General features: G+C 42.1%; 1 protein-coding gene and 1 long non-coding RNA gene across 7 annotated transcripts in view; one reads left to right on the forward strand and one right to left on the reverse strand.

Moving 5' to 3' along the window:
* Positions 1–27,428, forward strand: part of POU6F2 (POU class 6 homeobox 2) — a 373,231-nt gene that overhangs the window by 224,609 nt on the left and 121,194 nt on the right. For all 6 annotated transcript variants that reach the window (XM_059170548.1, XM_059170550.1, XM_059170551.1 and 3 more), the window contains one exon: positions 27,056–27,408. In XM_059170548.1, coding sequence (XP_059026531.1) covers positions 27,056–27,408 — 353 coding nt within the window. The remainder of the gene's footprint in view (positions 1–27,055; positions 27,409–27,428) is intronic.
* On the reverse strand, positions 2,250–27,392 carry LOC131829129 (uncharacterized). Its single transcript, XR_009352746.1, has 3 exons — positions 27,311–27,392; positions 7,277–7,411; positions 2,250–3,827 (listed from the first exon to the last, which is right to left on the reverse strand). It is a non-coding gene; the product is annotated as an uncharacterized LOC131829129 (long non-coding RNA).

Here is a 27,428-nt window from a genome sequence, read left to right on the forward strand (position 1 = left end):
ATATGAAAATGTGGCCCCCATAAACGGAGATGGATTCTTTTAAAATGAAGAGAACACCGGCACGTGTAGGTTTCAACTTTGTGATGCTGAAGGACGGTATTCAGTTTCTCACAGAGAGCAGAGAAACTGCTCTCTCTTTTTTTTCCACGTAAAGAAGTATGTTTATCCAGCTGTCTTCCATGAACTCAGTTTTTAGCTAGATATCATGGTGGGGCAGAGTAAAGCGCAGACACGCGTGGCTGGAGGTGGGCTAGGAGAAGGCCGGGATGAAGTACTGCAGGGACACGTCTTCATGGAGCAAATCAAAATGGACGAGCTTGTTGCTGACAATGTTGCACACGGCCCGCGTGGGGTTCACTTGCTGCCCAGCGAGGAACTGCAGGAGCTTCCGGATGTCTATGCGCACTTCAGCCATCTGCTCTGGGTCTTGATCCTGGGAGGCGTCCTCAGAGGCCAGTGGAGGGTTCCCCAGGCCTTTAAAGTGAGTCGTAACACACACGAGTTCTGTTTCTATTTTCAAGTTCAAGTCTCCACTTAGGTTTGCTTCGATAATAAGGTGATTGCTGAGGTTCTGATCCCCCAGCCAGGAGGAAGGCAGCACTACTGTCGTCATCCAGAGTCGAAACCATGGACTTGGCTGATTGAAGACAAGAGCAAAAACCCACGGAGTCAAGAGGCACCAGGAGGAAATCCACCTGCCCGTGCCTCGGCCATGGGCCCCTGCAATCTTGTGCCTTTTCCAGCTTCTGTTCAAGAGCCGAGCAAAGACTGCTGCTTGAGAAGAGAAAGTGAAGATGGAAAGCAGAGAAATGGACCCCTGCAGTGGACCCACTTGGAAGGGACCTCAACCTGAACTAGGGAACGATCAGAAGGAAATACCTCCAAAGAAGCAGGCTGCCTCCCTGTTTGGAGAGAGCCATCATGGTGCCTGGTTTTTAATGAGATCTCAGGAAGACAGAGTAGGGAGTGGATTATCTCCCAGGGTCTGCCCAAGGTTCCCACTGACCTCTTTCCCCTCATTCCTGAAGCAATGAAAAGCCCTCAGCTGAAGCTCTTTTCTGAAAAGTCAAGGAGAGAACCCATTCCTACTAAGCAGGAGGAAATAGTAGCCAGATGGGGCACAAACTATATATGTAAAAAAGCAGCTTGGGTACTTATTTTTAAAAATACATAAAATCACATCAGTCTTCTCAAAACCTTCTAATGGTTAACCTCCTAGTTGCCTTCTCTCGCTTCGGATTTTTTCTGTAACACTTACCACCTTTTCACACGTATGAAATGTACCTACTTATTATAGTTAGTAGCCTTCTGTTCCTCTCCAGTAGAATGTAAGCTCCCCAAGGGCAGAGATTTTGTCTGCTTTTATTCCTGATTTTTCTTTAGTACCTAAAATAGCAGCTGGCCCTTGCTAGGAGCCCAATAAATGTTGCTGAACTAATGAATTAGTTATCCATGAAGAACATTACAGCACTAAACAAGATGGAAGCAATTCGATGATGCAGTTATGTGGGTGTAAGTATAAAAATATAGATGAAAGTGGCTATGATGGTAGAAAAAAACACATGAAAAGGCAGATAGATACATAGGGGTACCTGGGTGGCTCAGTCAGTTAAGTGGCTGCCTTCAGCTCAGGTCATGATCCCAAGTTCCTGGGATCGAGCCTCACATAGGGCTCCCTGTTCAGTGGGGATCCTACCTCTTCCTCTCCCACTGCCCTCCTACTCAGGATCTCTCTCTATCTCAAATAAATAAATAAAATCTTTTTTTTTTTTAAAGATAGATACATATGGGTAGATGTAAATAAAGGAGCACAGTGCGCAAAAACTAAGTGAAGAATTTTTTAAAAAGAAAGAAATCCTCTTGAAAGGAAATGAAAAAGAACATGAAATTAATAAAGCAAGACTTCAAAGAGGTGATGGTGACATTGAATTAGATTTATAAGGAATTTAGGAGCTACCAAAACACAAAATGAATCAGAATAATACCATTTAAAAATAGATGAATAAACCAGAGTCATCAATGAACAGACTACAAAGAGCTGGTGGTAACATTGAACAAAATTTATAAAGAAAGAATAGAGGAGCTAGCAAAATACAACATGAATTATCAGAAACATCAATGAACAGAATATACATAGCTAGAAAACAGAATACAGTGTACCTTTATGTGGTGAAAATAAAAGAGTCATAGATTAAATCGACCAGAAGGGAAAAAAGATATGGAGAATAGAGAATATACATAGCTAGAAAACAGAATACAGTGTACCTTTATGTGGTGAAAATAAAAGAGTCATAGATTAAATCGACCAGAAGGGAAAAAAGATATGGAGAATAGACAATGATGATCCAACATAATATAATTGATTTTCCAAAGAAAATGAAAGATGTAATAGAAAAAATATCTGGACATGAATGAAGGACTGAATCAGCATGAAAAATACATTTGGGGGAAGTGAATTAATGCAGAATATTTGCTATAAGACATATTTTCGATACTATTACTGAACTTAAAGGTTAATTATTCAAACACATAAGCATCAAAAGGAACTTATCTAGAAAGGGTAACTAGTAAGTTGGTCTCCAACTTCTAATATTTCAGAAGATGATGGGGTCAAGTCAATAAACCTTTGAGAGAAAAATGGCCTAAACATTTTATCCCAAGCCAAGCAATCCCCCAGCAATAAAATCACTACTGTGTAAGAACCCAAGGAACATGGCTCTACTGAATACCAACTCAGCAAGGAGATGGATAGAGACCCACCTGGCTCATAGTAAAAACCAAAGTTCTTACAATGGCTTACGAGATCCCACACCTCCTGTTTACTCTAATGTTTCTAACTCCATTCCCCACTCCCTTCCTTCTTGCCCCATGTACTCCAGACTCACTCACTTCCTGGCTGATCCCTAAACGCATCAGCCACACCACCGGCCTTGCACTGTGTCCTCTTCCTAGAGGGTTTTCACTCCATGTTGGAATGTCTTATTCTCTCACCTGTCTTGTGCCCCCCTTGTTATCCTATCTAAAATTTCAGTACCCACAGATACCCTCTTTTTCTCCTCTCTGCTTGATTTTTCTCCTTAGCTATTATCACCACCTCACAGACTTTCCTATCTCTTTTCCCCTACTAGAACAAAGTTCCCTAAGGACACAAATTTCTATCTATCTCTTTATTCCTTTAACAGTCCTGAAGCATAGTAGGCATACAAATATTTACCAAATAAAGGAATAAATCCCCTGGACTGAAACTCCATCCCTTCCCATCAATCTCCTTACAATTTTGAAACCAGAGTGAACCCAGAAGTTGATGAGTCTGAGGAGTCTGAAACCCACGTCTTGTTAGGACCCCCTGAATACTGAGCCTTTGTGTTAATTGAACCTAAATGAATTAGAAAGAACATCCAAGAAGTCTTGTACTGCTTCTTTTGGATTGTTGTGAAAATAGTTTGGACATTTACAGAGAGGTAGTTTTTCAGTTTTCCAAGACAATCATCTTGCAGTCAGAGCTGATAATAGAATTGGCCTCCCTGCCAAGGAAGACTGTTAAAACAGAGGTTGGATGTTTCCTGAAAGGGACCCTAGGCAAGAAATTCTCACCATGTAGAGGAGTTCAGTCCAGTTCCTTTAGAGAGAGCCCCCAAGGTCTTCTCCTGCTCTGAGATTCTGTGATGCACATGTGGTTCCATTGTAGTAATGGTGCTTTGCAGATGTTGACATCTGGGGACTGGAACTATACTCCTGACTGCAGGTGGCCGGTTGCTTCACCTGTTCCTACGGACTGCCCATTGAATTGCAGCACTTCCAGTGGACAGCTGGTTGCCTGGTCTTTCCTGAAAAGATTTACAATTCATCAGTAATTCCAACTGGAGAAATCCATCTCCTGTAATGGAGTAAGCAGGACACCTCCAATATATTTTGAAAATTCTAACTACATTAATATGACCTCTAGGCAATTCCTCCAAGCTAGACGTGGGCCCTGGCTGAAGCAAGATCCTACATTTCCTGGCAGTGAAGATAAAAGACTTATAAGAAGGTGCTAAACTTTCTAAACACAGTTGAGCTAGTACCAGGCATTTCGGTGAGAGGCACATTCATGCTGGGTATCAGAAGGAAGAGCATGGAATGAATGTTTCTGTTTGTCTGCATTTCAGTTTTGTTGTGTTCATTTTTCTAATAATCATACTGTGTGGCTAATGCTGTTTCTGAGTCCAACTGACAGAATACAGCCTTCATGTTCATTGCAACAGTAAAAATTTTGAACTCGTGTTGCTATATTAAACAACAACAACAACTTGTTTGTACTGGAAAGTTGGGACCTAAATTAATCATACTTTTATTTTATGGGATACTTGAACTCAACTGTAGCAAAGATAGAGAGATATAAGGCTCTGGGGGAAAAAAAGAAAGAAAGGAAAGAATTATTCCCAATAGCTCTTCAGAAGTCCACCTCCTTAAGTTTCAGTGATGCCTTTAAGGAGGTAACTTTTCAAAAATCTCTTGGCCATGGAACCATGACAGCGATAACCTTCATAGAGCTGGTTTGGATGAAGCTTCAGGTGATCAAAATTAAAAGACAACAAAAATCCAGTCTTCTGTGGTCTTACGTACAACATTTCACTGTGTTTCACAGCATTTCTGTGACTGAGATTTATGGTACTGCCTATTTTAGTATCCTTCTTTTACAGCCATAGAAAGAAAGGTTTGTGTTTCCAGTTCATTGCTGGGGGAGTGGGGAGGCCAGCTATGTATAGGTTAGGACTTTTGAAGGAAGCTCCCTGGCTGTTCTAATTCTGTCAACCATCTGAGAGAACCTTTCTTTTGTAAATGTTTTCTTAGCAATGTACAATGCTGATTTTTCCAGGGAAGCATAAGGACTCTGGAGTCACAGCAAGAAGGATTCTGCTGGCTTGACTTGTGCCAGTTAACCACAAGGGGTTTTTGTAAGAACCATAGGAGATGGAATGCTGCATGTAAAAAGTGAATCATCAGAAAACTTTTTGGCTTATTACTTGGTGTTTTCAGATTGATAACTCTGTACTGTTAGAAAGATCAAGTCCACTAGTTTAGGGACAATTTCCATTCTCCTCTATGTTTCTGGCAGGCAGTCTTTCTGTACCAATGGCCTCTTATCGTAGCTTCTGCAACAGTGCGGCTCTGCTCTTCTGGGGTCTACCTTCCCTTTTCCACCTGTCTCCCCTCCAGAGCCATACCCCGCTCCCGGCTTATCTCACAGACCTCCTACTTCAGTCCAGCAGCTGGAGTCTCCAGCAGCAGAAACAGTGGTAGATTAGGGAGAAAGGAAGAAAGAACAAACACTTTCAATGTTCCTACTTTATGGATGGCTCTGAGCTAGGGGCTCTACATGGGTTATATCATTTGTGTTCATAATATCCATGTGGAGTCCCTAATTTTCCCAAGACCTAAGACTCAGTAAACCATTTGCCCAAAATTAATTACCCCATCCTTTTGCTATACTTGTCCTATGGGGAAATCCTGCCAGTTCAGGTGGGAGATGTTGGTGGAGAGCAGACTGAAGTCCTCCTTGAATTCAAGTTCTATTTAATAGTAATATTGGTAACAATGAGAGTAACAGCAATGAGAGTAGAAAAAGCGATAATAGTAACAACACTAACAACAGTAGTAATGACGATAGTAGAAATCTCAGAAGGTTTATGCCTCCCCCTCCTATTGACAGGCTTCAATATTCAACTTGAGGTCTTTTCAGCGTTCCTATTCTAAATGCTCACATGGTACTATTCAGATCCCTCAGTCAATGGGTTTGAATTTATGTCATTGCCAAGCACCCCCTGAACACTAAAAAGGACATGGTTTTTTATTTCCATTTTAACTAGAACGCTAACAAAGCGATTGTGATCTTGTGCAGAGCTGCTTTTGACATTCATCCCAGCCAGATCCAGAGACTCAAATGAAAAGGTTTGGCAGCAAAGTGTTCGGATCTCCCGTAATGAGGCTGAGAAAGACCTAAGAACCCCGAGGCCCCTTTGAGCTCCTGGTCAGAGCCCAGTGGTTGTGTGTCAGGAAGGTGCAGGCAAATCAAGGCTGGAGGGCTGGCGGGGGTTGGGGGGGCCATCACCAGCAGTTCCTACATCTGAGAAGTTTTTTGTGTCCAGCTCTGTATGACTTGGGAACACCTCAGTTGGTCTAGCACACGGTGCTCTAGGTACCGTATCTTCTGAAAGACTCATTTTCTTAATCATCTTTCTAATTTTGCATCCGCATATTTTTGAAGTAGGAGTTTCTAAGACAAGACAGGAGGTTCCTCTCTCCTCTGGCTCCACATTGCTGCGGCAGGAGGAAGATGAGATGTTGTGGCTATTCTGAATTCCAGGAAAGAAATTTATTGTATTAACTGCCTAATAATTTTAAAAAGGGAAAAAAGTTTTACTACTGTGGGTTTGAGTCTTTTCGAATATCCAATCTCTGGTTATATATCTTCACTTGAAAAGCAAGGGGCAAAACTAGAGAGGTCCCGTGCAACCACTGCCCAAGATGACAGGAGCTTCCTGGTGATGTGGCGTTGTCTCAGTCTGAGAGAAGAAAGCATCAGGGGCTCCCCTTCCTGCAAAGATAAGCAATTCACTCTATTCCAGAGCAGCACTTTCTCTTTCTTCAATTCTTCTCCCTCTGCAGAAAGCCATCCTATAGGCCAAAAGGGAATAGGTATCACTGAAATTCTTTACCTGGCCTTGAATGTGTGGGAGGGGCTCTATTTCCCAGAGGACCACCTAATTCACTCGCAGATAAAATGATTCCCAGCTGAACTAGAAATACGCTGCCCACAGGGCTGGCCCTCACTGATGGTTTATGAAAGGCAGCAGACGCTCAGAGAGAGCTGCAGTCCCTTCTAACGTGCGCACCGCCTTCTTTCACATGCCAGATTGCTTGGGAGAGGCCCCAGGGCCTCAGGAGGCCTTCGGAAAATATCTGTTGCCTAAACAAATGAAGATGTATACACAATTCAGTTTCTGTGCCAATGATATTTTTCAAGTTTAATAATTTATGGTCAAAAGCTAAGCGATAATACATTACTATGGGGATTTTTTTTCACTTACTTGTGTTATCTGCGATGAAATAGTTCTTTAAGAAGACACTTTTGGAGGCCCTTCTAATTAGTTCACTCATTCAACCATGTGTTTGCCGGGTTATTACCCATTGGACTTGAACTGCCCCTAGAATTCTAAGCCAATAAAAGTCTACCTTGAGTATAAGCGGTTATTGGTTCAAAATATATCCAAAGTTTACAGATATACAAGCCTACCTTTTCCTCTGTGTGCACTTGGGCCAGTCATATGAGGTCTCTGGGTCTCATTTTCCTTATTTCTCAAGGGTGAGGTTGGGTGCAATGAGTTCCAAGGACCTTGCCAGCTCTGATTTTCATACATTTGGCAGAATCCTGGCAGAGGAATCATCAAATTAGAAGTCACCCTTTTGTTGCAGTTGGCCTCTTAAAGACTTTGCGTTCTATTTCCCTCCCTTGTCAACCTGATCTTCACACCAGCAGAAACACCCTTCTTTCTTGCCTCTTGCACTGGGTTTTCTCTCTCTTTTCCCCACACTAATCCTACTGCTGTCCAGGGGTTTGTAAATGCCTCCAAAAGAAATACATACTCATGTATGTCAATAACTTACAGGCTATGTACATATGCCGCCAATCTGTTAGGCTTTTCTCCTTTAAAGATATTTATTTATCTATTTATTTATTTAAGAGAGAGAAACAGAGCACATCAGCAGTAAGAGGGGCAGAGGGAGATGCAGACCTCCTGCTGAGCCAGGAGCCCCACTCGGGGTTCGATCCTAGGGCGCCAGGATCAGGACCCTAGTTGAAGGCAGGTGCTTAACCCACTGAGCCACCCAGGTGCCCCCAGTCTGTTAGATTTTGGAGGGTAAGAAATATCCTTGGTTATCTGGGCGTTCCCAAGCACCCAGCACAGTGCCTAGAACCCCTTGAAGGCCAGTGCTACTCGAGGATGAACAACTTCCTTCATGTATCAGAAGCAGCTTGGTGAAAAGTAGTTAGTTCCTCAGCCCACTGGAGGTCTACCTAATCAAAATCCGTGGAGCCTGGAATAAGCATTTTTATAAGCATCCTAGGTGATCCCTCCATATCCCCAAAATTGACAGCTTCCTTAATAGTACAGTCAATAAATATGTGCCCAATGCTGAATGCATGTTTCCAAAGGAAAGGACACTTACCCTTTCTCCCCAACAAAGGTCTTGGCCTCACAAGGGCAACACTAGGGAGAAAAAGCACAGAAAAAGTACTGAGCACTCAAACCAGCAGTTACCAAGTCTGTACTGCAAATGACCCTATCTTCCCTCTCAGGAAAAAACAAACCGAGGATCCGATCCTCTAACATTAGTGTAACCACAGGCTGAACAAGCAGGACTTGCTCAATGTCATGGTGACCCCTGCTCTCACTTCAAATTCATGGACTAAGGCTGGTTCTTCCCCTGCCTCCAGATGACAATTCACAGAGGTCCCACGGCTTCTTTGGCCCCTCCTGAGTAATAGAAACACTACCTTGATTTATTTCTTTATTTACTGAGAGAGCGAGTGCGAGAGAGAACATGCATGCAGAGGGGAGGGGCAAAGGGAGAGGGAAGCAGACTCCCCACTGAGCAGGGAACCCAGTGTGAAACTTGATCCCAGAACCTTGAGATCACGGCCTGGGCCAGAACCAAGACACAGACACTTCACCAACTAAGCCATTCAGGTGCCCCAACACCATTTCACTTTAATAAGAACAATGTCCAGATGCAGTAACAGTCAACATCCCAGCTGTTCCCCACCTCAGGTTCCAGCTCCTTTACCCCTGACCACCGACAGGTTCTGACCCCTACAGAGGTGAGGAGGGCAGGGACACCCGACTTGACTGGCAGTCTGCCATCCAGCTTCACGCTCACTGGACTTGGAAATATTAATAGGGGACTCTTCTTTCTCTGAGGGGTGGTTTCGTGGATTTGAGAAAACCTCCAGTCCACCTCCCAGTCCTGGCCTTTGGACTGTAGATCCTTCAATGTGGGTAATACCCTACCTCTAAATGCTCCCTGCTGAGACCTGTTCACCCTCCTCAGAACTCTCTCAGATGGGCTCTAAGATGGTCCACACCAGCACTCCCTCAGGCACCTGGCCCACACCTGGCCCCTAAGAAATCCTCACACAAACCTGAGGTGCCAGCCACTAGACCCGCCATCTTTCCTTTGTTTGCCCATCAGAGCAGCCAGTCAGCCTGTCTTCCACCTTTTGCATTGTCCGAGCTAAAGCCCTACACAAGTCCAGTGTGTCTCCCCAGTGCCAAGAAACAAATAAGCCCTCTGTGTCATTGTGTGAAACCCCTCTTTCTTGACATGAGGTGAAAGATACAGAGTCCCTACTCTCTACTCACAGAACACCAATAACTCTTTCCAAATGTACTATTTAAAAGTATTTTCCTTTATGATGTAGATGAAGAGTTACGAGACGCCCACCTCATTCGCAGACAGCCTCTTTAAAAAATCAGCCCCTTGGTCCAGGAATGTTCTGTGGTGTCTGATATCTGCCATTATAGGATCATGTTAACCCCTCTAACAGAACGAGACTGCACTGGAATATTTTATCATGCCTTTACTAAAAGCTCAAAGAGTAAGCTGCCATCAGATAGTCTTTGAGCTCACTCAGAATGAATCTCCATGTGGCAGAGAGACCTTTAACTCTTCCCACCTGGGAGGTCCAGAGCATAAGCAAGGACTGTCGAGACCGGACCCAAGAGAATAAAACCATCAAAGGGGCTGGAATTCCCTCTGCCACCTGCAGCCCACCTTCCGCACTCTGAGTCTCGGCATGAAGACCCACCTCTCCACATCAGTGGACACCATTGGGGGCCCCATGTTTCAGAGAAAGCCAGTGCCCTTCACCCTCACCTGTAGCCTTATCCCAGAAGTTCTTACCTTGGGTAGACATCTATGGGTGGGCTTCACAGGCATCTGAAATCTCCTGAAAAGTTACGTTAAATTTTCAAATATGAACACGTCTATCAAGCACAGGTACGTATTTTTAACAGATTCTCAAGAGGGTTCATGATCCAGGCTCAACACAGCCTCGGAGTCTCAACATGGTCTCAACAAGGACAACGACGCTGTAATATAACACAGTCTGCGTGAGAGCTATGGAGGATATGTATACATCCCACAACCAGGACAGCATTGCGATGCACCTACTGTACACTCAAGCCATTCAGTCAGACTGGAGGTCTCATGTTGGAGAATCAGGGGAACAAACTCCAGAAAAGGGGGCTGAGGCTAAGCTGTGGGCAGTTTTAATGTGAAGGCTGAAGACTTATACTCATCTTGGAGAATAAGGCAAGAGGGGAATATGGTTAAACAAGAAGTATTAAACTATCACATTGTGTTATGATTGGCCATCTGCCTGTCTTTCCCCCCTGGGTGGGTTGTGAATGAACTGTGGGAAATCAGAGTCTAATTCATGTTAATACTTCCCTCGCAATGGTAGATGCTTAATAACTTGTTAGAATCAAGAGGGAAGATAGGGCAAAAGGAAGGAAGAGAGGAAAATGGGAGAAAGAAGGAAGAAAGCAGAGGGAGAAAAGGAAAGGGGGAACTGTACTTTCAAAATGTATTTTTTATTATATACATTTTGTAGATGGTAGCTACTCTTGTGATCAGCATAGTATAAAGTATATAGAGTTGTTCAATCACTATGTTATACACCTGAAACTAATGTAACATTGTGGGTCAATTATGCTTCAGTTTAAAAAGAAACTGGGTGGCTCAGTGGGTTAAACATCTGTTTGGGGCTCAGGTCATGATCCCAGGGTCCTGGGATGGAGTCCCTCATTGGGCTCTCTGATCAGTGAGGAGCTTGCTTTTCCCCCTCCCTCTGCCTTCTGCTCTCCCTGCTTGTGCATGCTCTCTGTCAAATCAGTCAATCAATCAATCAATCAATCTAAAAAAAAAAAAGTAAAAGAAAAAGAAAAGGAGCACTTATAATATATAAACCATCGTTATGAAGCATATATGTATACACACACACACACACACACACACACACACACGTAATGGAAGAGAAAACAAGATCATTACATTGGTCTAGGCAAGCAACAATGAGAATTACTTATATTTATGAGATGCTAGTGTTGCCATAAAATTCAAATTCTCATCTTCCTCTAAACAGTTAATCTACAACATGTTCAAGATTTGTATTTAATGTCTTAATTCATTATAAGTAGAAAGGATCTGTAAGTGTTGCTTTACCAACACTGTTAGTGACTTTACAATCATCCATCCCACACTTTTGCCCAGTTTCCCTGATGAACAGAGCATGCATTTGCTGATGGTGAGGAGTAGAGTGTGGGCATGGAGAGAGGAGACAGCTACTGACCCATGGGGCCTCCACATCTACTACATCTGTCCCTGCCCTTTTACTACTCACTCCCTACTTAACCAGTCAAAGCCCTTGTTATGCCTGGCTGACTCACAAATCCTGCTGGCAGGGATGTACTAAAAACCTGACCTTCAACTCAAACTCTCTAATCCATATGCTCTATGATGTTTCTTCTCAGATTAGGGGGAATTTGGATCAGTCCTGGGTTCTGATGACATTTTTTGCACTTCTAAGATTACGATTTCCTCTGTCTGTGGCAGACCCACCTGAAGCTCTGGGCTGTTTTTCCAGATAACCTTTCAAAGAGCATTCTAAGCTTGTCCTTTCCTCTTTGACCACATTTTATATGCATACTTCATGTTGAATTTCTGTAGCACACCTTCAAATCTGGAATCCCTAAATGCTCATTCACTTCCTTTATGAACATCCTAGTTCATAAAATTATTCCACAGAATTTTTAGGTCTTGGTCCAGGCTCCAGATGCATATGTCTACCTTTGCCTGTATGGTCACCAAAAAGGAACACAGGAATCCATACCCCTCCACAAAGTTGATTGTAGATCCTAGTCTTTTAGAAACCTCAGCAATGAATCTCTTTAACCTCAAGAATTCTCCCACAGCATCTCTTCTCTTGTGAGCCAAGCCAGAGCAAGCACATGACACAAGGTAAAAATAACAAGACGGGGGCGCCTGGGTGGCTCAGAAAGTTGAGCGTCTGTCTTTGGCTCAGGTCATGATCCCAGGGTCCTGTGTCGGACTACCTGCCCAGGGGGGAGTCTGCTTCTCCCTCTCCCTCTACCCCTCCCCCACCTGTGCTCTCTCTCTCTCTCTCTCTCAAGTAAATAAATAAAATCTTTTTTAAAAAGGGGGGGGGGGGTGCCTGGGTGGCTCAGTGGTTTGGGCTGCTGCCTTCGGCTCGGGTCATGATCTCAGGGTCCTGGGATCGAGCCCCGCATCGGGCTCCCTGCTCCGCAGGAAGCCTGCTTCCCTCTCTCACTCTCTCCCTCTCTGCCTGCCTCTCTGCCTACTTGTGATCTCTGTCTGTCAAATAAATGAATAAAATTTTTAAAAAAAAGGAACAAGATAAAGTGAACAAGTGGTAAATCAGGTTACATTCCCCACAATTATCATTTCTCAATTATTTAGTGAGCATCTATTATATGCAAGTTGCTGAGAGGAAGGAGGAAGATTAAGAAGGAAAAACAGACTTGACTGAAATGGTTACCTTCTGTAGGAAGATATTTGGCAAAAGAAGCAACAGGATACACGTTATTCATCATAATGCGAGGCTCCCCATGATTGTCTCCTTACAGGCATGGGGAGAAGAGCAGTTCATTCTGGCTACAGTGGGGACCAGCCCTGGCTAGCAGTACAGAGTTACTCAGCTCCAGAATTTGCTGCAAGATCTTCTGGATTTTTATTTTTATTTTTTTAGAAAAAAATATTTTTATTTTTTTAGAAAAATGAGCAGTGCATATTTTTGCAGGCTCTCCTGCTTCTTTAATCTTGTTAACCAATTCAAACTTTTTTAAAGCCCCATTTCCATAAGTTGTGCTGAGTTCTGTACCACCACCTTCTCCCTCTGATTTGGACATTGAGAGTTCTCAGGTGGGGCTAAAATGAGTCTGGGAAGGAGGGCTGGAGCAAAGACAGTCATTCTTGAATATGGATAGAGCACTCTGGTTCCATTCTCCAGATCATGGAAACTATCATGCAGTCTTTTTTTTTTTTCTTCCATTAGCAGTGTTTTAGGAAGATAATTCTGGTGGCAGATGGGCACTCAACTCATGACTTGATAACATTTGTCGAATTAATGAGTGAGACAAGAGAGCAGAGAAGGTAAGCCATTAGAGGCCAGGTAATTAGGCTCTTTCAATGATCCAGACAATAATGAGGTTAAATTTAGGAAAACAAACATGGAAAGAGAGTAATAAATACAGATACTATCTGAGAGGCAGAGTGATGCCCTCATGCAGGTCATTAACTACCTCCCCCAAATTTGTCTGGCTTTCCTCCTCCCTGGGAGTTGATGAGATGACACCTCCTAGTCTGGTGTTTTATTTAGCACTGCCACGTGTTGTTAATGGCCAATGAGCTGCTGTAGAAAGTGATGACATGACTTCTAAACCAGAGGGTTAAATCCCCACCCCTCAAAACCTGTCATTCCTTCTGGCATCATCTTGGCCGCGTTCAAGATAGTGAGAGCTCCATCAGCTTGGACACGGAAGTGACTGCAACGAGCTAAGACCCCCTGCCAACTGATGATGACATGAAAAGAAATAAACTTTGTTGAGCTAATCCACTGGGATGTTAGGGCAGTTTATTACCACAGCATAACCTGATCTATCCTCACTGATCACGTTTGTGTTTGCCTTTTGCGTCCATACTGCATTAACAAAGTAAAAATAATGTTACTTTACTTCTCATGAGCAAGATCAACCAGACTGGCAGAAATCCACAAAATTTACTGCGAAAACACGGGTGCCAGCATAGGTGAAACCATGTTACATTCTGACCGCATTAATTTTCCAGCATCTCTTGCTTTTTATGAATTTTCCAAAAATTCTTCTTTTGATGGCTCTGTTCTTCCAGTAGGGTTTTCGTTAATATAATTATTTCGTTGAAACTAGTTTTCCTCTTTTTAACTTACTACATACGAAAGCTTAAAACAAACTATGTGAATTGGGTGGCTAATTTGCATGTCAATGCAACTTCATCAAATTAGCCTTGAGGTGTAGTAATTATTCTACTAAAGACTTTTGCTGCAGAGTTGGGAAAAGAAAATACAAATGAGAATTACAATAATATGGTGATGTAATAGGAGTAACTTTTTGCCATACAGTTAAAGTCATTTTGGAACAAGTTTCTTTTCAATGAATCTGGAATGGAACTGCAAATCTAGCAAGGACATATGGTTAATTCCTATGTTTCAAAATACAAAAATAGGTGTAGCTTAAGGAGAGTTTTATCACTTATTGCGTGAGCCAAACAATGCTAGGATACACGCGGTCCTAGAGTCATCTATAGATTCTTCATCTACAGACATCTTCATCTGTAAAGTAAGAGGAAATATATGCTATTTCCTCTTCTCGAGAAATAAGCAAGATCCCATGAGATAAGAACTATTAAGCCTTATTGGTAACCTTGACGTTGTTGTATGGGAACAACGGTGCATCACCTGCGTAGAGTTTGCCATTCAGTCCCCATAAGGAAGGCTTGTAGTACTTCCTTATGGGGGAAGTGAAAAAGAGGAGAACCCAGTCCGATTCTTAAAAAGAACTCTCTTGCTATACATTCTAGCATCCAGAGCCTTCTAAAGGAATCAGCTACCGCATCTTTGTCACTTAACTTTTTTTAATCTGAACTGACAGCTCACTGGAGAATAACTGTAGGGAATAATCCCCACAGTGGCAGAGGGATGGATTAAATCAACCATGAAAATAAGCACTGGCCCATGTGACTATAGCCTAAAAGAAATTTGAGTGAACATAGTGCTGTGTTTAAACCAGGCACCATATACTTTGAATCGCCTCTAATATTTTCTCCTGCAAATGTTCATTGGAAGGGAAAAGCAAAGAGAGACTGCTGTTTTGAAGGCCAGTGTACATCTTGCTTTGTCTGATAAGTGTAGAGAATTATGTTATTATTTTCTTAGCATAGGAATAGCAGATGGACATACTCCTTCTCTTCCCCCATACCCATAGCTCCCTTTTTAGTGAACACGGCTTCACTTCTACACTAATGATTTGAAATTTTCTCTGGGAACACCACACTCCATAAATGTTAGCTATAATTTTAAACCTTTTAACCTCCACTTAAAAGGTGGATTGGCCTTTTGAGAAGAGGTCACCAAGGAAGTTAATAACTGTTTCTCACATTTATGGGGGGAAAATAATGGGATCGAATGTTACGCGAGCGCTTCTTTGAGCTGCTTCTTATTCTACCCAAATGCATTTTCTGTCATTTAACTCACATGGCATTTAAGAAGGTGAAGTGTCATAATCAGTGATGTTCTCGGACCCTCAAATCTTTCAGAACAAAACAAAAACCCATCCTGATTATTCCTGTGTTGGAGAATGAGCAGAGCCTAGAGAACCATCACCCGTTAGGGGTCTCATTGCTTTCAACCGTACTCTTTACTGAGTCTCTGCCGACTTCCAGAAGAGAAGGAAACCAGTTATTATGGAAGGGTTAGGATTTGCTGATGAATAAATTTGGTCTCATCTGCTGAACAAATAGATTTCAAGTCAAGAGTGAATGTTGCCATAGATAGTCTATGACTCCCTGCAGGTTATGGAAAAATCAATCAAGCAAAATCAAGGAACATGTAGAATCTATCCACAGGAATTTAGTCAAAATGCACATTCAAATCCTAGGCATTCTCATTTGATATGCTATTAACACCCGAAGAAGACTTAAAAATCTGATGGGAAAAAGCAGGAAAAAGCAGGAGGGGGTTATTTAAATCTTTTTTGAAAGGAAGATCTTATTTTTAAAAAAGGTTTAGTATTGATAGAACTGCATTTTCGTCCTTTACTCATGTTGTATGCTTATTTGAAGAGCACAATATCCATCCCACGTTCCTCAACAGCTCACAGTGATGCTTTTCCAGTGCTGGGGAGAGTCTGGCTAGTTCCCAGGTTGTCCTAGCTAGTCAGAGAAATTTCCAGCTCTGGTTTCCCTCTGCACCTTTCAAGAACTTTTTTTGTATGTCTTTCTCTTTTCTACTTTATATTTTTGTCTAACTACCTGAAAGGCTTTCTTTGCCTTCAAGAAAATTGCATTGGTTAAGAAATCCATATGCATAAACCCCTCTTAACACCTATTTACATTTTTAATCAATCAAAGACATTTACCACACTCACTTACAGCTTCTCTTCAGCATGAACTAACTAGGTTTCACCACACTGCATAAATCTGATTACAGATTAATCCAGGCAGCCTTATTAGAGTGTCCACTGACAGATAAAGGATAAAGAAAATGTGGTACATATGTGTACCATGGAAGATTCTTCAGACATGAGAGAAAAGGAAATCCTGCTGTTTACAACAACCTGGATGGATCCTGAGGGCATTATCCTCAGGATATCCATATATCCTAAGCCAGACAGAAAGACAAATACTGCATGATTTCACTTATATGTGGAATCTTAAAAAAAAAAAAAAAAAACCCTTCATAGATTCAGAGACCAGATAGGTGGTTGCCACAGAGAAGTGGGATTTGGAGTGGATGAAATGGATCAAGGTGCTCAAAAAGTACCAACTTCCAGTTAGAAGATATGTAAGTTCTGGAGATGTAACGTACAGCATAGTGAATATAGTTGACAATACTAGATCTTATATTTGAAAATTCCTGAGACAGAAATTCTTACAAGTTCTCATCTTGCAAGGATAAAACAATTGTAACTCTGTGTGATGAAGGTTGTTAACTAAAGTTTTTCTGGTCATTATTTTGCAATATATAAATATAACAATCAAAATGCCATACACCTAAAACTAATACATTCAATTATACCCCCAAAAGAAAACAATTTTATTAAACTTATTTTATATTGAAAATAATTTATTATTTCCTCCAGAGACACTGATATATATATATGTAATTCATGTATATATAGTTATATATGCAATTATGTATGGACATATACATTGTATATAAGTGCATTGTATGTATATGTAAATTGTATATATAAAAAGTATATTAAAATACATCATATACATATGTATATGTATTGCATATATGCATAATATGTATATGTACATTATATACACCATATATATTATATTTGCACATTATGTGTCTATATTGTATATATGTACAGTGTATATATATATATATACATTGTATAATGTACATTTCTTGTTCACATATAGGTATATAATTTCTTTATTGAATGGTCATGTTTGACTACAACAGACAGAAACATCTTTAGATTACTCCTAAGTGGACCATTCACAGTATTAGTTCTACATATATGCATGCATAAGTTTGAGTCAGAAAAAGCAAGATGATGGTGTTCTAAGGTCAAGTGAGTTTGGTGAGTGTTGGATGAAAAATGCTAATCAGGTTTCTTTAATGCCAAAATTCTAAGTTATTGATATTCTAATGCTCACTGTGGGTTTCCAAACATAGAATACAATATACAGTACCTCTCAAATTATTTGACCACAGAATGCTGTTTTTTCATGAGATCCTGTGGAATGATGTTTGGGAATGTGTCTCACCTGAGGAAAGAATGTCTATTGTGGACTTTTTTTTTTCTTAATTATTTTTTAATTTTTTAAAATTTATTTTCAGTGTAAAATAAATTCATTGTTTTTGCACCACACCCAGTGCTCCACGCAATCCATGCCCTCTCCAATACCCACCACCTGGTTCCCCCAACCTCCCACCCCCGCCCCTTCAAAACCCTCAGATTGTTTATCAGAGTCCATAGTCTCTCATAGTTCACCTCCCCTTCCAATTTCCCTCAACTCCCTTCTCCTCTCTAACTCTCCTTGTCCTCCATGCTATTTGTTATGCTCCACAAATAAGTGAAACGATATGGTAATTGACTCTCTCTGCTAGACTTATTTCACTCAGCATAATCTCTTCCAGTCCCGTCCATGTTGCTACAAAAGTTGGGTATTCATCCTTTCTGATGGAGGTATAATACTCCATAGTGTATATGGACCACATCTTCCTTATCCATTTGTCCGTTGAAGGGCATCTTGGTTCTTTCCACAGTTTGGCGACCGTGGCCATTGCTGCTATAAACATTGGGGTACAGATGGCCCTTCTTTTCACTACATCTGTATCTTTGGGGTAAATACCCAGGAGTGCAATTGCAGGGTCATAGGGAAGCTCAATTTTTAATTTCTTGAGGAATCTCCACACTGTTTTCCAAAGTGACTGCACCAACTTGCATTCCCACCAACAGTGTAAAAGGGTTCCCCTTTCTCCACATCCCCTCCAACACATGTTGTTTCCTGTCTTGCTAATTTTGGCCATTCTAAGTGGTGTAAGGTGGTATCTCAATGTGGTTTTAATTTGAATCTCCCTGATGGCTAGTGATGATGAACATTTTTTCATGTATCTGATAGCCATTTGTATGTCTTCATTGGAGAAGTATCTGTTCATATCTTCTGCCCATTTTTTGATATGATTGTCTGTTTTGTGTGTGTTGAGTTTGAGGAGTTCTTTATAGATCCTGGATAACAACCTTTTGTCTGTACTGTCATTTGCAAATATCTTCTCCCATTCCGTGGGTTGCCTCTTTGTTTTGTTGACTGTTTCCTTTGCTGTGCAGAAGCTTTTGATTTTGTTGAAGTCCCAAAAGTTCATTTTCGCTTTTGTTTCCTTTGCCTTTGGAGACATATCTTGAAAGAAGTTGCTGTGGCTGATATCGAAGAGGTTACTGCCTATATTCTCCTCTAGGATTCTGATGGATTCCTGTCTCACGTTGAGGTCTTTTACCATTTTGAGTTTATTTTTGTGTACAGTGTAAGAGAATGGTCGAGTTTCATTCTTCTACATATAGCTGTCCAGTTTTCCCAGCACCATTTATTGAAGAGACTGTCTTTCATCCACTGTATATTTTTTCCTCTTTTGTCGAAGATTATTTGGCCATAGAGTTGAGGGTCCATATCTAGGCTCTCAACTCTGTTCCACTGGTCTATGTGTCTGTTTTTATGCCAGTACCATGCTGTCTTGGTGATCACAGCTTCGTAGTAAAGCTTGAAATCAGGTAACGTGATGCCCCCAGTTTTATTTTTGTTTTTCAACATTTCCTTAGCGATTCAGGGTCTCTTCTGATTCCATACAAATTTTTGGATTATTTGCTTGTTGTGGACTTTTCAAAAGGAGGTTTAAGTCACAGTTGGTGTCGCTGAAGGAGCACAGGGTGAAATTGGTTCCATCCAGCCCAGGGAGCTCAAGGAGTTCTATCTAATTAGTGTTGCAGAATGGATCCAAATATTACTATACTCACTCACACCCAAAAAGACAGGTTTATAAAACGAGAATGTCTTTTTTAATTTACAAAAAGAAATATAATTGTTAAGTGGACCTGATATGATTGTCCTTTGGAGAACAATTTCTCTGCTTATAGAAGGACAAAACCATGAAAATTCTAATCTTGGCAGAAGATTTGCAGATGACCATGAATATGAAATTAAGCATGTCGATTATTCAAAGATAATATGGCCATGAATATTTGCACAAGGAGGTATATCTGCCCCTCTGGGCCAGGTAGGTCATGGTCTCAGAACACCATCCCAAGCCCAAAACTGATTTCTGTAAAGTGTCTCTTTCTGTGCTTCTGGTGATAACTAGCCTCTGTCTGAAGGCTAGTTACTTCCTATTGCTATGTTAAAACTTTCATCAGTTCAGGGCCTTCAGTGGAAATGATCTCTAAGCAATATAATAGCAACACGCTTTTCTGTTTTGTTCAATCCTCTATCACCAGCATTCTGTTTAGTAATTAATTGACCAAAGTATTAGAGGCTGGAGACCACCTGTCTCTTTAACTTGGCTTGGTGTATATATAGATATAAATATAGATAGATATACAGATGACATACATTATGTCTGTAGGTATGGGATTATATATAGATATAGTGGTATAAATGCAGATATAGGTGGATATTATACAGATATGTATGTGATGGTGTATTTATAGATATAAATAGATATATCCTTGTCTGCATAGAGAAATAGTCAAGGGGACCTGATATGGTTGTGTTGTGACCAAACCATTATAGATGAGTTCGTGCAAATTCATATCCTGTCACTTTGAAGGCATTTCTGAGTACCTTTCTGGGCCTGCTACACAGTATCATGACCTCTGGTGGTAATTATCAGATACTGTATGGTAGTTCTTAGGAAGTTCTTTGATTCTGGGGCACTGGAGTCACTTCCCCCCATTCGAGAATAAGAAGCTCCAGGAGTTTATGCCGCAGATCACCTGGAGCCAATGACTTCCTGGTGCAGGAAGAGGAGAAGATGAGCTTCAAGACAGGACAGGCTCTGAGTGCAGTTCATGCTTCAGAGCCCCTGGGGAGAGGATGAGATAGGGGAGGGGTGGGGAGTTCACCTAAAATCTCACCACCCTTTGCTTCTTGCCCTTCTCTATCCTGTTGTTCTTTACTCCCACCCTAGTTTCTTCTGGAAGCCCTTCTTAATAAATCACTGGCACTTGAAGCCTTGGCTCAGGGTTTGCACTGGGAAAAATTGGATCTAGGAGACTGACTTTATAAGGTTATTGGGAGGATGGAAAAGAAATATGAGGGTCTAGAACCATGCCTGGCCCCAAAGAATTAGCTATTGTCCTACAAGATGCAGGCCAAAAGTGTTGACACTGATTTTCTAGAAACCTTTGTTGATGTAATGCAGGCATGTAGTTAAAAATCATTACAGTGAGAGGGTTTGTGAAGAAATGCAGCTGTACTCCTCCCTACCCTCAGGATTACTCCTCCAAGGTGAGCACATTGAGCAATTCCCAGTTTCATTCAGGTCTTACGGTCTTATCTCTGTGTTTCTGAATACTTTCCATCTCTATCTGCCTCTTCATTTATTAGCTGGATGTCTCATCTGCTCATTTCCTGCTATGGTGTATGAGGGTTTAGTTCCTTTACAACATCTGCTTCCTTTTCCTCCCTTCCACTGATGGAAGTATAGCCCTGATCTTAGTTACCTTTATGACTTCAAATATCACCTCTAAATCCCCATATGTTCGGTCCCCTATGGAGGGGTCTCTTGAGTCCCCACTTAATGCTCTGGTTCTCACTTCCCCTCCTCCCTCCCAGGAAATTTTCACTTCACATTGTCAAGGATTTTAGTAGTGTTTATGTTCTCATTAAATCTTGCATACCTTATTTACAGGCTGTTTCAAAACTTGAAAGCCAGTAAATACTTTTAACCTTAATATGGCTACCTTATTATTTCCTACAAAGCCAAGAAGTATGCTGTGATCACATGCCCTTCTAGTCTGGATTTTAGTGCCACTCAAAGAAAACATTCAGATAGACTCTCCTTTTGTCCTTCACCAAATCCTCAAAATCACACCACATCTCACTGCACAACTGGGTCGTGTTGTCTGTTTCTTTTATTGTTTCTTATAAAACCATACCTTGTTCTTATACTGTTTGTTTGTCTTGCCTGAAGTATCTTATTACCCATCTTTTTTTTATTGTGAGAAGAAATGTATCCTTTTTTTAGGAAGTGCTACCATCTTCCAGCTTCTTCTTTTTCTACAGCATTCAACCGGTTCCACCTTTCTCCTTGGAGCTCAGTGATTTCTTGTTCTGATTTGTAACGACCCTTTCATTTCTTGATCATGGCTTTCCCAGAGAGCTTTTGTTTTTGCTAAAGTTTCTAGTTTCCTTTCTTTTTTTCCATATTTTCAAATTCTTCCACACTCTTATATATTCTACCACTTCTATGGAATCTTCCTTTTTTTTCTGGAGAGAGCTCACCTAAACCTTGATTTCATGCTGCAATCTAGACTCATTGCTTTCTAGAACTTCCAGACACAGTTGTAGTGGGGCTTCTGGTATTTCTGGCCTGTGTGTCACACACTGCTCCCTGGGTCCTAAATATTCCTCTTTCTTGGCTCACCACCTTATTTTGTTGATTTTCTAAGAAAAGAGTGTGTAAAATTGGATGTATAAGCTTTGACAATTTCCAGAATGGGCCTTACTCTGCTCTTGCTTTTGACAGAAAGTTGAGCCAGCAATAGAACTCTTGGCTGGGAATTATCTTCTTTCAGAACTTTGAAGGCAGTGCTCCTCTGATCTTAGCCATACGGTTTTACTAATGGGAGGTCTAATGCGAGTTTGACTTACATTGCTTTGTAGATTGCCTCTTGTCTCTCTGAAAATTTTCTAAGTTTTTAAAAATTCTTTATCTTTGGTATTCTGCAATTTAATAGGAAAGTATCCAATTGGTCCTCTCTTCTTCCAACTTGGTTGGAACACAGTTGGAAACTGGAATGGCTTCCTAAGGGCTTGGAAGAGTGTTGATAGCTCAGTGTATTGGGGTGATATTGGGAACTGACTGGCTTTTTCAGGGTACATAAGAGGACTTTACTTTGATGTGCCCACATCCACATTGGAAATCCTAATTCTTCCCCAGACATGCTTTTCAATTTCTTTAGAGAAGAGACTTCCCACGATTTTTCCTGAGAGTTTAGGTTGTCCTAGCTCTGGTGATGGTAGGAGAACAGCTGTCACCGAAGGGCTCCCTGGCAAATCCTGCTGGACATTCCAGCAGGCCCAGCCACCTATGAGTCCCCAGCCTCCCTGATGCATTCTGGGAAGGTATGGCTGCCTTTGGGATGGCCCATGCTGCAACTTCTTCCTTTTGCTTTGCTATGGGTGCTCCTTTGCTTTTAATCTTCCTTGTTTAATGCGGCATCTGAAAGCTAACATTATGTCTCCATACTTAAATACTTGTAAAAAGACTCCAACAAGAGTAGCCCCAAATATGTCCACAAAGGCAGTAATGGGTGGCAAATTGCCCTCATATCAAAAAAATATGCTAAAGATACTGAAAGATTTCCCAGGTGTCTGTTTTCCCTTTTTTCCCAAACAGTGATTTTATTTCAATATTTTTTTGCTAGTGGAAGAACAGATTCACTTTTCAGAAGAACATTCTCAAAGTTATGGAGAGATGGCAAAGCAAGCTGCTCCAGTTGAAGGCCAGAGGAAGAGCCACTCCCTCTGGTCTGGGCTGCTGGCACCCATAATGGCAAGGGCTCTGGACCCCCTGGGTGGTGCTTTAGAATGCAGATTTTGGCCTACTCTCTGGAATTGACTTTTCTAACAAACTCCCCAAGTGATTCTGTCCACAATTTGAGATAGGCTGCCTAGAGCTGGCCAAAAAACAACCCACAAAAGAAAGAAGCTTGCGTGGTTCAGCACTAACTGGTAATTTGTAGAGACTTTTAATTGGAAGAATGTTTTTCTCTTTGTTTTCTCTTGCTATCCAAAAGATACTGAGAACAAACATTCCCCAGCTTGGAAGTTGTCTACGTAAATCCCAGCCAATGTAATTGATTCCTTTGGTGGTATGGCTCTATTGCGTGTGAGACTTCCAAGGAAACCCCTCACAAAGATTCAAAAGAAGAAGTTTTTTCTAATGTACACTTGATAAATAGAAACTGAGCAAATGGAGAAATGGAGGATTCTTGGCTATTCCTTTGTCATATTAAATTATTTGGGAGGTTTCGAGCCACAGATTTTGTCATAGTGTTCTCTCTAGGAAGTTCAGAGTTGGCTGGAATTTTGTTTTATGTTTCTTTTTTAACACTGTAAGTTTTAAAAAAAGCTAAATGACCTAATATAAATTTCTATGCATCTCTTTTTCTTTCATAGCTATTGGTATTGTAGTTACATTTTATATTTACCATCTACCATAAAAATCTTTAATCTTTCATGCATAAGGTCAGGGTTTCATTCCTAAAAACCTTCATTTTATCCACATTCTCTGTAGTTAAATGTCTTTGAACCCTCCTACTGTGTGTCTGTATCTCTGTATGCTTTACACAATGAGCCCTTTAGACGCTCCTTGCTTTGCCACTTTTTTTAAGCTTTTGTTTACATATTGTTATGTATGTGGCTTTAGTTCTTCAGACCAGAGTTACATTCTTGTATCACTCCCTTGTGCCTTTCTTTGCACCCAGTACATACCTGGACATATTTTATAGTCCACCACTTTTTGCTTGAAGATGCCAAATTAGTTTATGTAACTCAAAGAAGTTTTGTTTAGCTTAATTTAATGCCTTTCCAGGCAAGCTGCAGATTATGGGAAAGAAATAGCCAAGCAACGTGAACGCACCAACATAAAGGAACGAAGACACATTTGGAACCGTGTCTCATTAGTAGGTTAGGGTCTGCTGCACCTACCCATCTGCCAATACCTGTCTGCCAATATTCCCCAGTCTATCCTGCTTCTAAATGCTGATTTAGATAAATGCTTTTCTAACTAAAATGAAACAGTATGGTATTTAAGTCAACCATGAAAATAAGCACTGACATATGTGCCCCTTACCTGAAAGGAAGCAGGACAGGCTTGATTTGAATCAGGCCAGATGCAATCAGATTCCCCAAATCTGTAAACTCACCAAAAGGAAAGATCAAACCCCATTCTCCTGGGACCCTACAGATTACGGGAGATCCTGGGAGGTCAGAATTGAGCGGGGCTCCCAAATCTTCAATAAAACGTGATTTTGTATAATAGGAATGCGCGGGTGACAAAATCAGGCCATTCTCTTGAGGTTCCAATACATGGGAAGACTTTTTCTGGAGGGACTTAATTTCTCAGAGCATTTTTAGGTTTGCTGCAAAACGGAACAGAAGCTTTAGAGAGTTCCCATTGACTGGGTATTTCGCGATCTTGTCTCATACACACTGTCTCTACCTCTGGACTCCCAGAGCACCGCGGCTTCCATGCAAGGCAGGACATACACTGCAGCAAGTGCTGAATAGACCTAGAGTCATTCACCAACCCAGTGAGCACTGGCCATCCCAACCCGTCCAACAGGGAAGCTCTACAAGGGACCCGAGAGCACAGATAGGTATTTGGTGCCCTGGGAACTGTCAAGCTACCATTTTGCCGATACAGGTGTGCCTGGCTTTGAACAAACCCAATTTTAAAAGAAATACTAATAAACCAGATTATATGTTTAAAATCTGACTTAATATCGGAGACTAACTGGGAGCGATCTTTGCATCACTTTCAAAAAATAAGCTCTCTGCTTTCTCTAAGGTTTAAAGTCATTCAAACTTCCCAGAACCTCTGGTGCAGGCACTCCGTTCTCCACATTGTCCTTCAGAAATATCACTTAAGCCATGCTGTGTCATCTTGATATTTCTCACATTCCAGACCATAATATCCTCTCTTCCTTCCTTTCGAGGAATGACCCTCTCTCTCTTGAACCCTCTCTGCTCTGGTTCCACAACCTCCATGGACACTGCCTTAGCCTCTCTAACCCACAGAAAACCCCTGGCCTGATTCCCTGGGTCCTTCTGGTCTACCATCAGTAGGGGTCTATAACAGTTACTCCCAGACCTGATTGTTTTTTATGAGTTAATCTTATCTCCATAAATAGACTATGAACTCCTTGAAGGCAGGATTAAATCCTACGTACTGCCTGGCACAGTACTAGTGCCTAGCTGATGTTCAATAAATTTAACAAAATGATTCTTAAATTTAGAGTCACTGCTTGATTTTTTTTACCAAATTCTCTAGGTGTCCTCAATACAGGGTTCAATGTGCACACACTTCTCAAGAACCTATTTGTTGTGTGAGGGCAGGTAATGCAATATTCCACTTTACAGAACCACTGGATTTTTTTCTAAAGGAGCATTTTTTAAAAGATTTATTTATTTATTTATTTATTTGACAGAGAGAGAGAGAAAGAGAGCATGCACACAAGCAACAGAAGGCAAACTTAGAAGCAGGCTCCCCATGGAGCAAGAAGCCTGATGTGAACTCTATCCCAGGACACTGGGATCATGACCAGAGCCCAAGGCAGATGCTTAACTGACTGAACCACTCAATCATCCTTAAAGGAGCATTAAAAAAAAACAGGAACTCGTTTAATGTTACAAACAGGAGTTATTACTATTCAAATAGTTGACTAATTCTAAGTAAAGGAAAAGTAGGAAAACATTTCAGTCAAGACCTATGGGTTCAACATTGATCCTTGTATGTGTTTGTAGTAGTGTTAGAAAGCTTTTAGCCTGAGATTCAGGTAAAGGAGGAAGTGAACTTGTAGCAATAATTTTCTCTAGATCATTCATTGGCCAAACTTCACAGTCTTCCTGATGTAGAAACTGTCCAGTGCTAGATGGGCATAGAACAAATATAGTGTGTTTAGTGTGAAGAAGCTCACCTTAGTTTTCAAACAACAAAGAAATCTTAAAAAGATGATTTTGTTCTCTCAGTTCCTGGCCTGTTTTTGAGGCTCTGACAGGTCATGTCTAGTTAGCACTGCAGAGTTCGCAGTAGCCTACTTTGACCCTTCCGTGTGGAGGTGAGGGGTGAGGGGTTTCTGCCTCTTTGATCAGCAGACAAAATATTCAGACTCAGGCATTTGTCTCTGCAAAGCCAAGAAGTATGTGCCACGTTTAAGGAAAAAAAAAAAAAAAAAACATAAAAAGCCACCCAAAGCGTAGAAACTTGAAACTAACGTGTGAGCAAACTGGGGAGGCCCGAAGCGGCAGGTGGGAGAGGCGCCGTGGATGGGGGCCTGAGATCCAAAGCAGACGACAGCTCAGTTTCTGTTCTTCACTCCGGCCGGGCACTTGCCGGAAGAACTAAACACTGGAAAGCCAATCTAGAAAGCGTTCGTGGCTTTCCCAGGCCAGCGTGGGAAGGAAGAGAGGGAAAGCGAGTAACGCTACTCCCACTTCTGGCGCAGCCCTGCCTGGCTCTGCTCGGTGCCCTCGAAAGACATGCCTGGCGGGGGACAGGATGGTCCCCTCCCAACGGCAAAGTCTCCCCCTCGAAGGGACTCTCGTCTCCCAGGGCCCCCACGACCCTCGCCAGCCGCGAAGAGACGAAGGCGGGCGAGCCAACCCTTCCGCTCACGGCTCGCGCCGGACAAGCTGTCGGAGACCCCGCCAGCTGAGGTCGCGCGTGTCTCAACTCCACGTTCCCTTTCTCTCCTTGTAGCTACCTCATCCCTGAACTCCCAGCTCCAGCAGCTCCAGCAGCTCCAGCAGCTCCAGCCGCCGCCGCCGCCGCCGCCGCCCGCGGGCCAGCACCAGCCGCCCGGGCCGCACGCGCCCCCGCAGCCCCCGCAGCCGCAGCCCCAGCCCGCCCCGCCCCAGCAGCCGCCTCCCGCCTCCCAGCAGCCGCCGGCTCCGCCCGCTCAGCCCCAGCAGCCCCACCCCCATCCCCAGAACCAGAACCAGAACCAGAACCAACCGTCTCCAACTCAGCAGAGTGCAAGCCCCCCTCAGAAACCCAGCCAGTCTCCGGGACATGGCCTTCCGTCGCCGCTCACGCCACCCAATCCTCTGCAGGTATGCTCCCCGCCCCACCC

This window comes from Mustela lutreola, chromosome 4 (assembly GCF_030435805.1).
Source record: "Mustela lutreola isolate mMusLut2 chromosome 4, mMusLut2.pri, whole genome shotgun sequence".
NCBI classification, from domain to species: Eukaryota; Metazoa; Chordata; class Mammalia; order Carnivora; family Mustelidae; genus Mustela; species Mustela lutreola.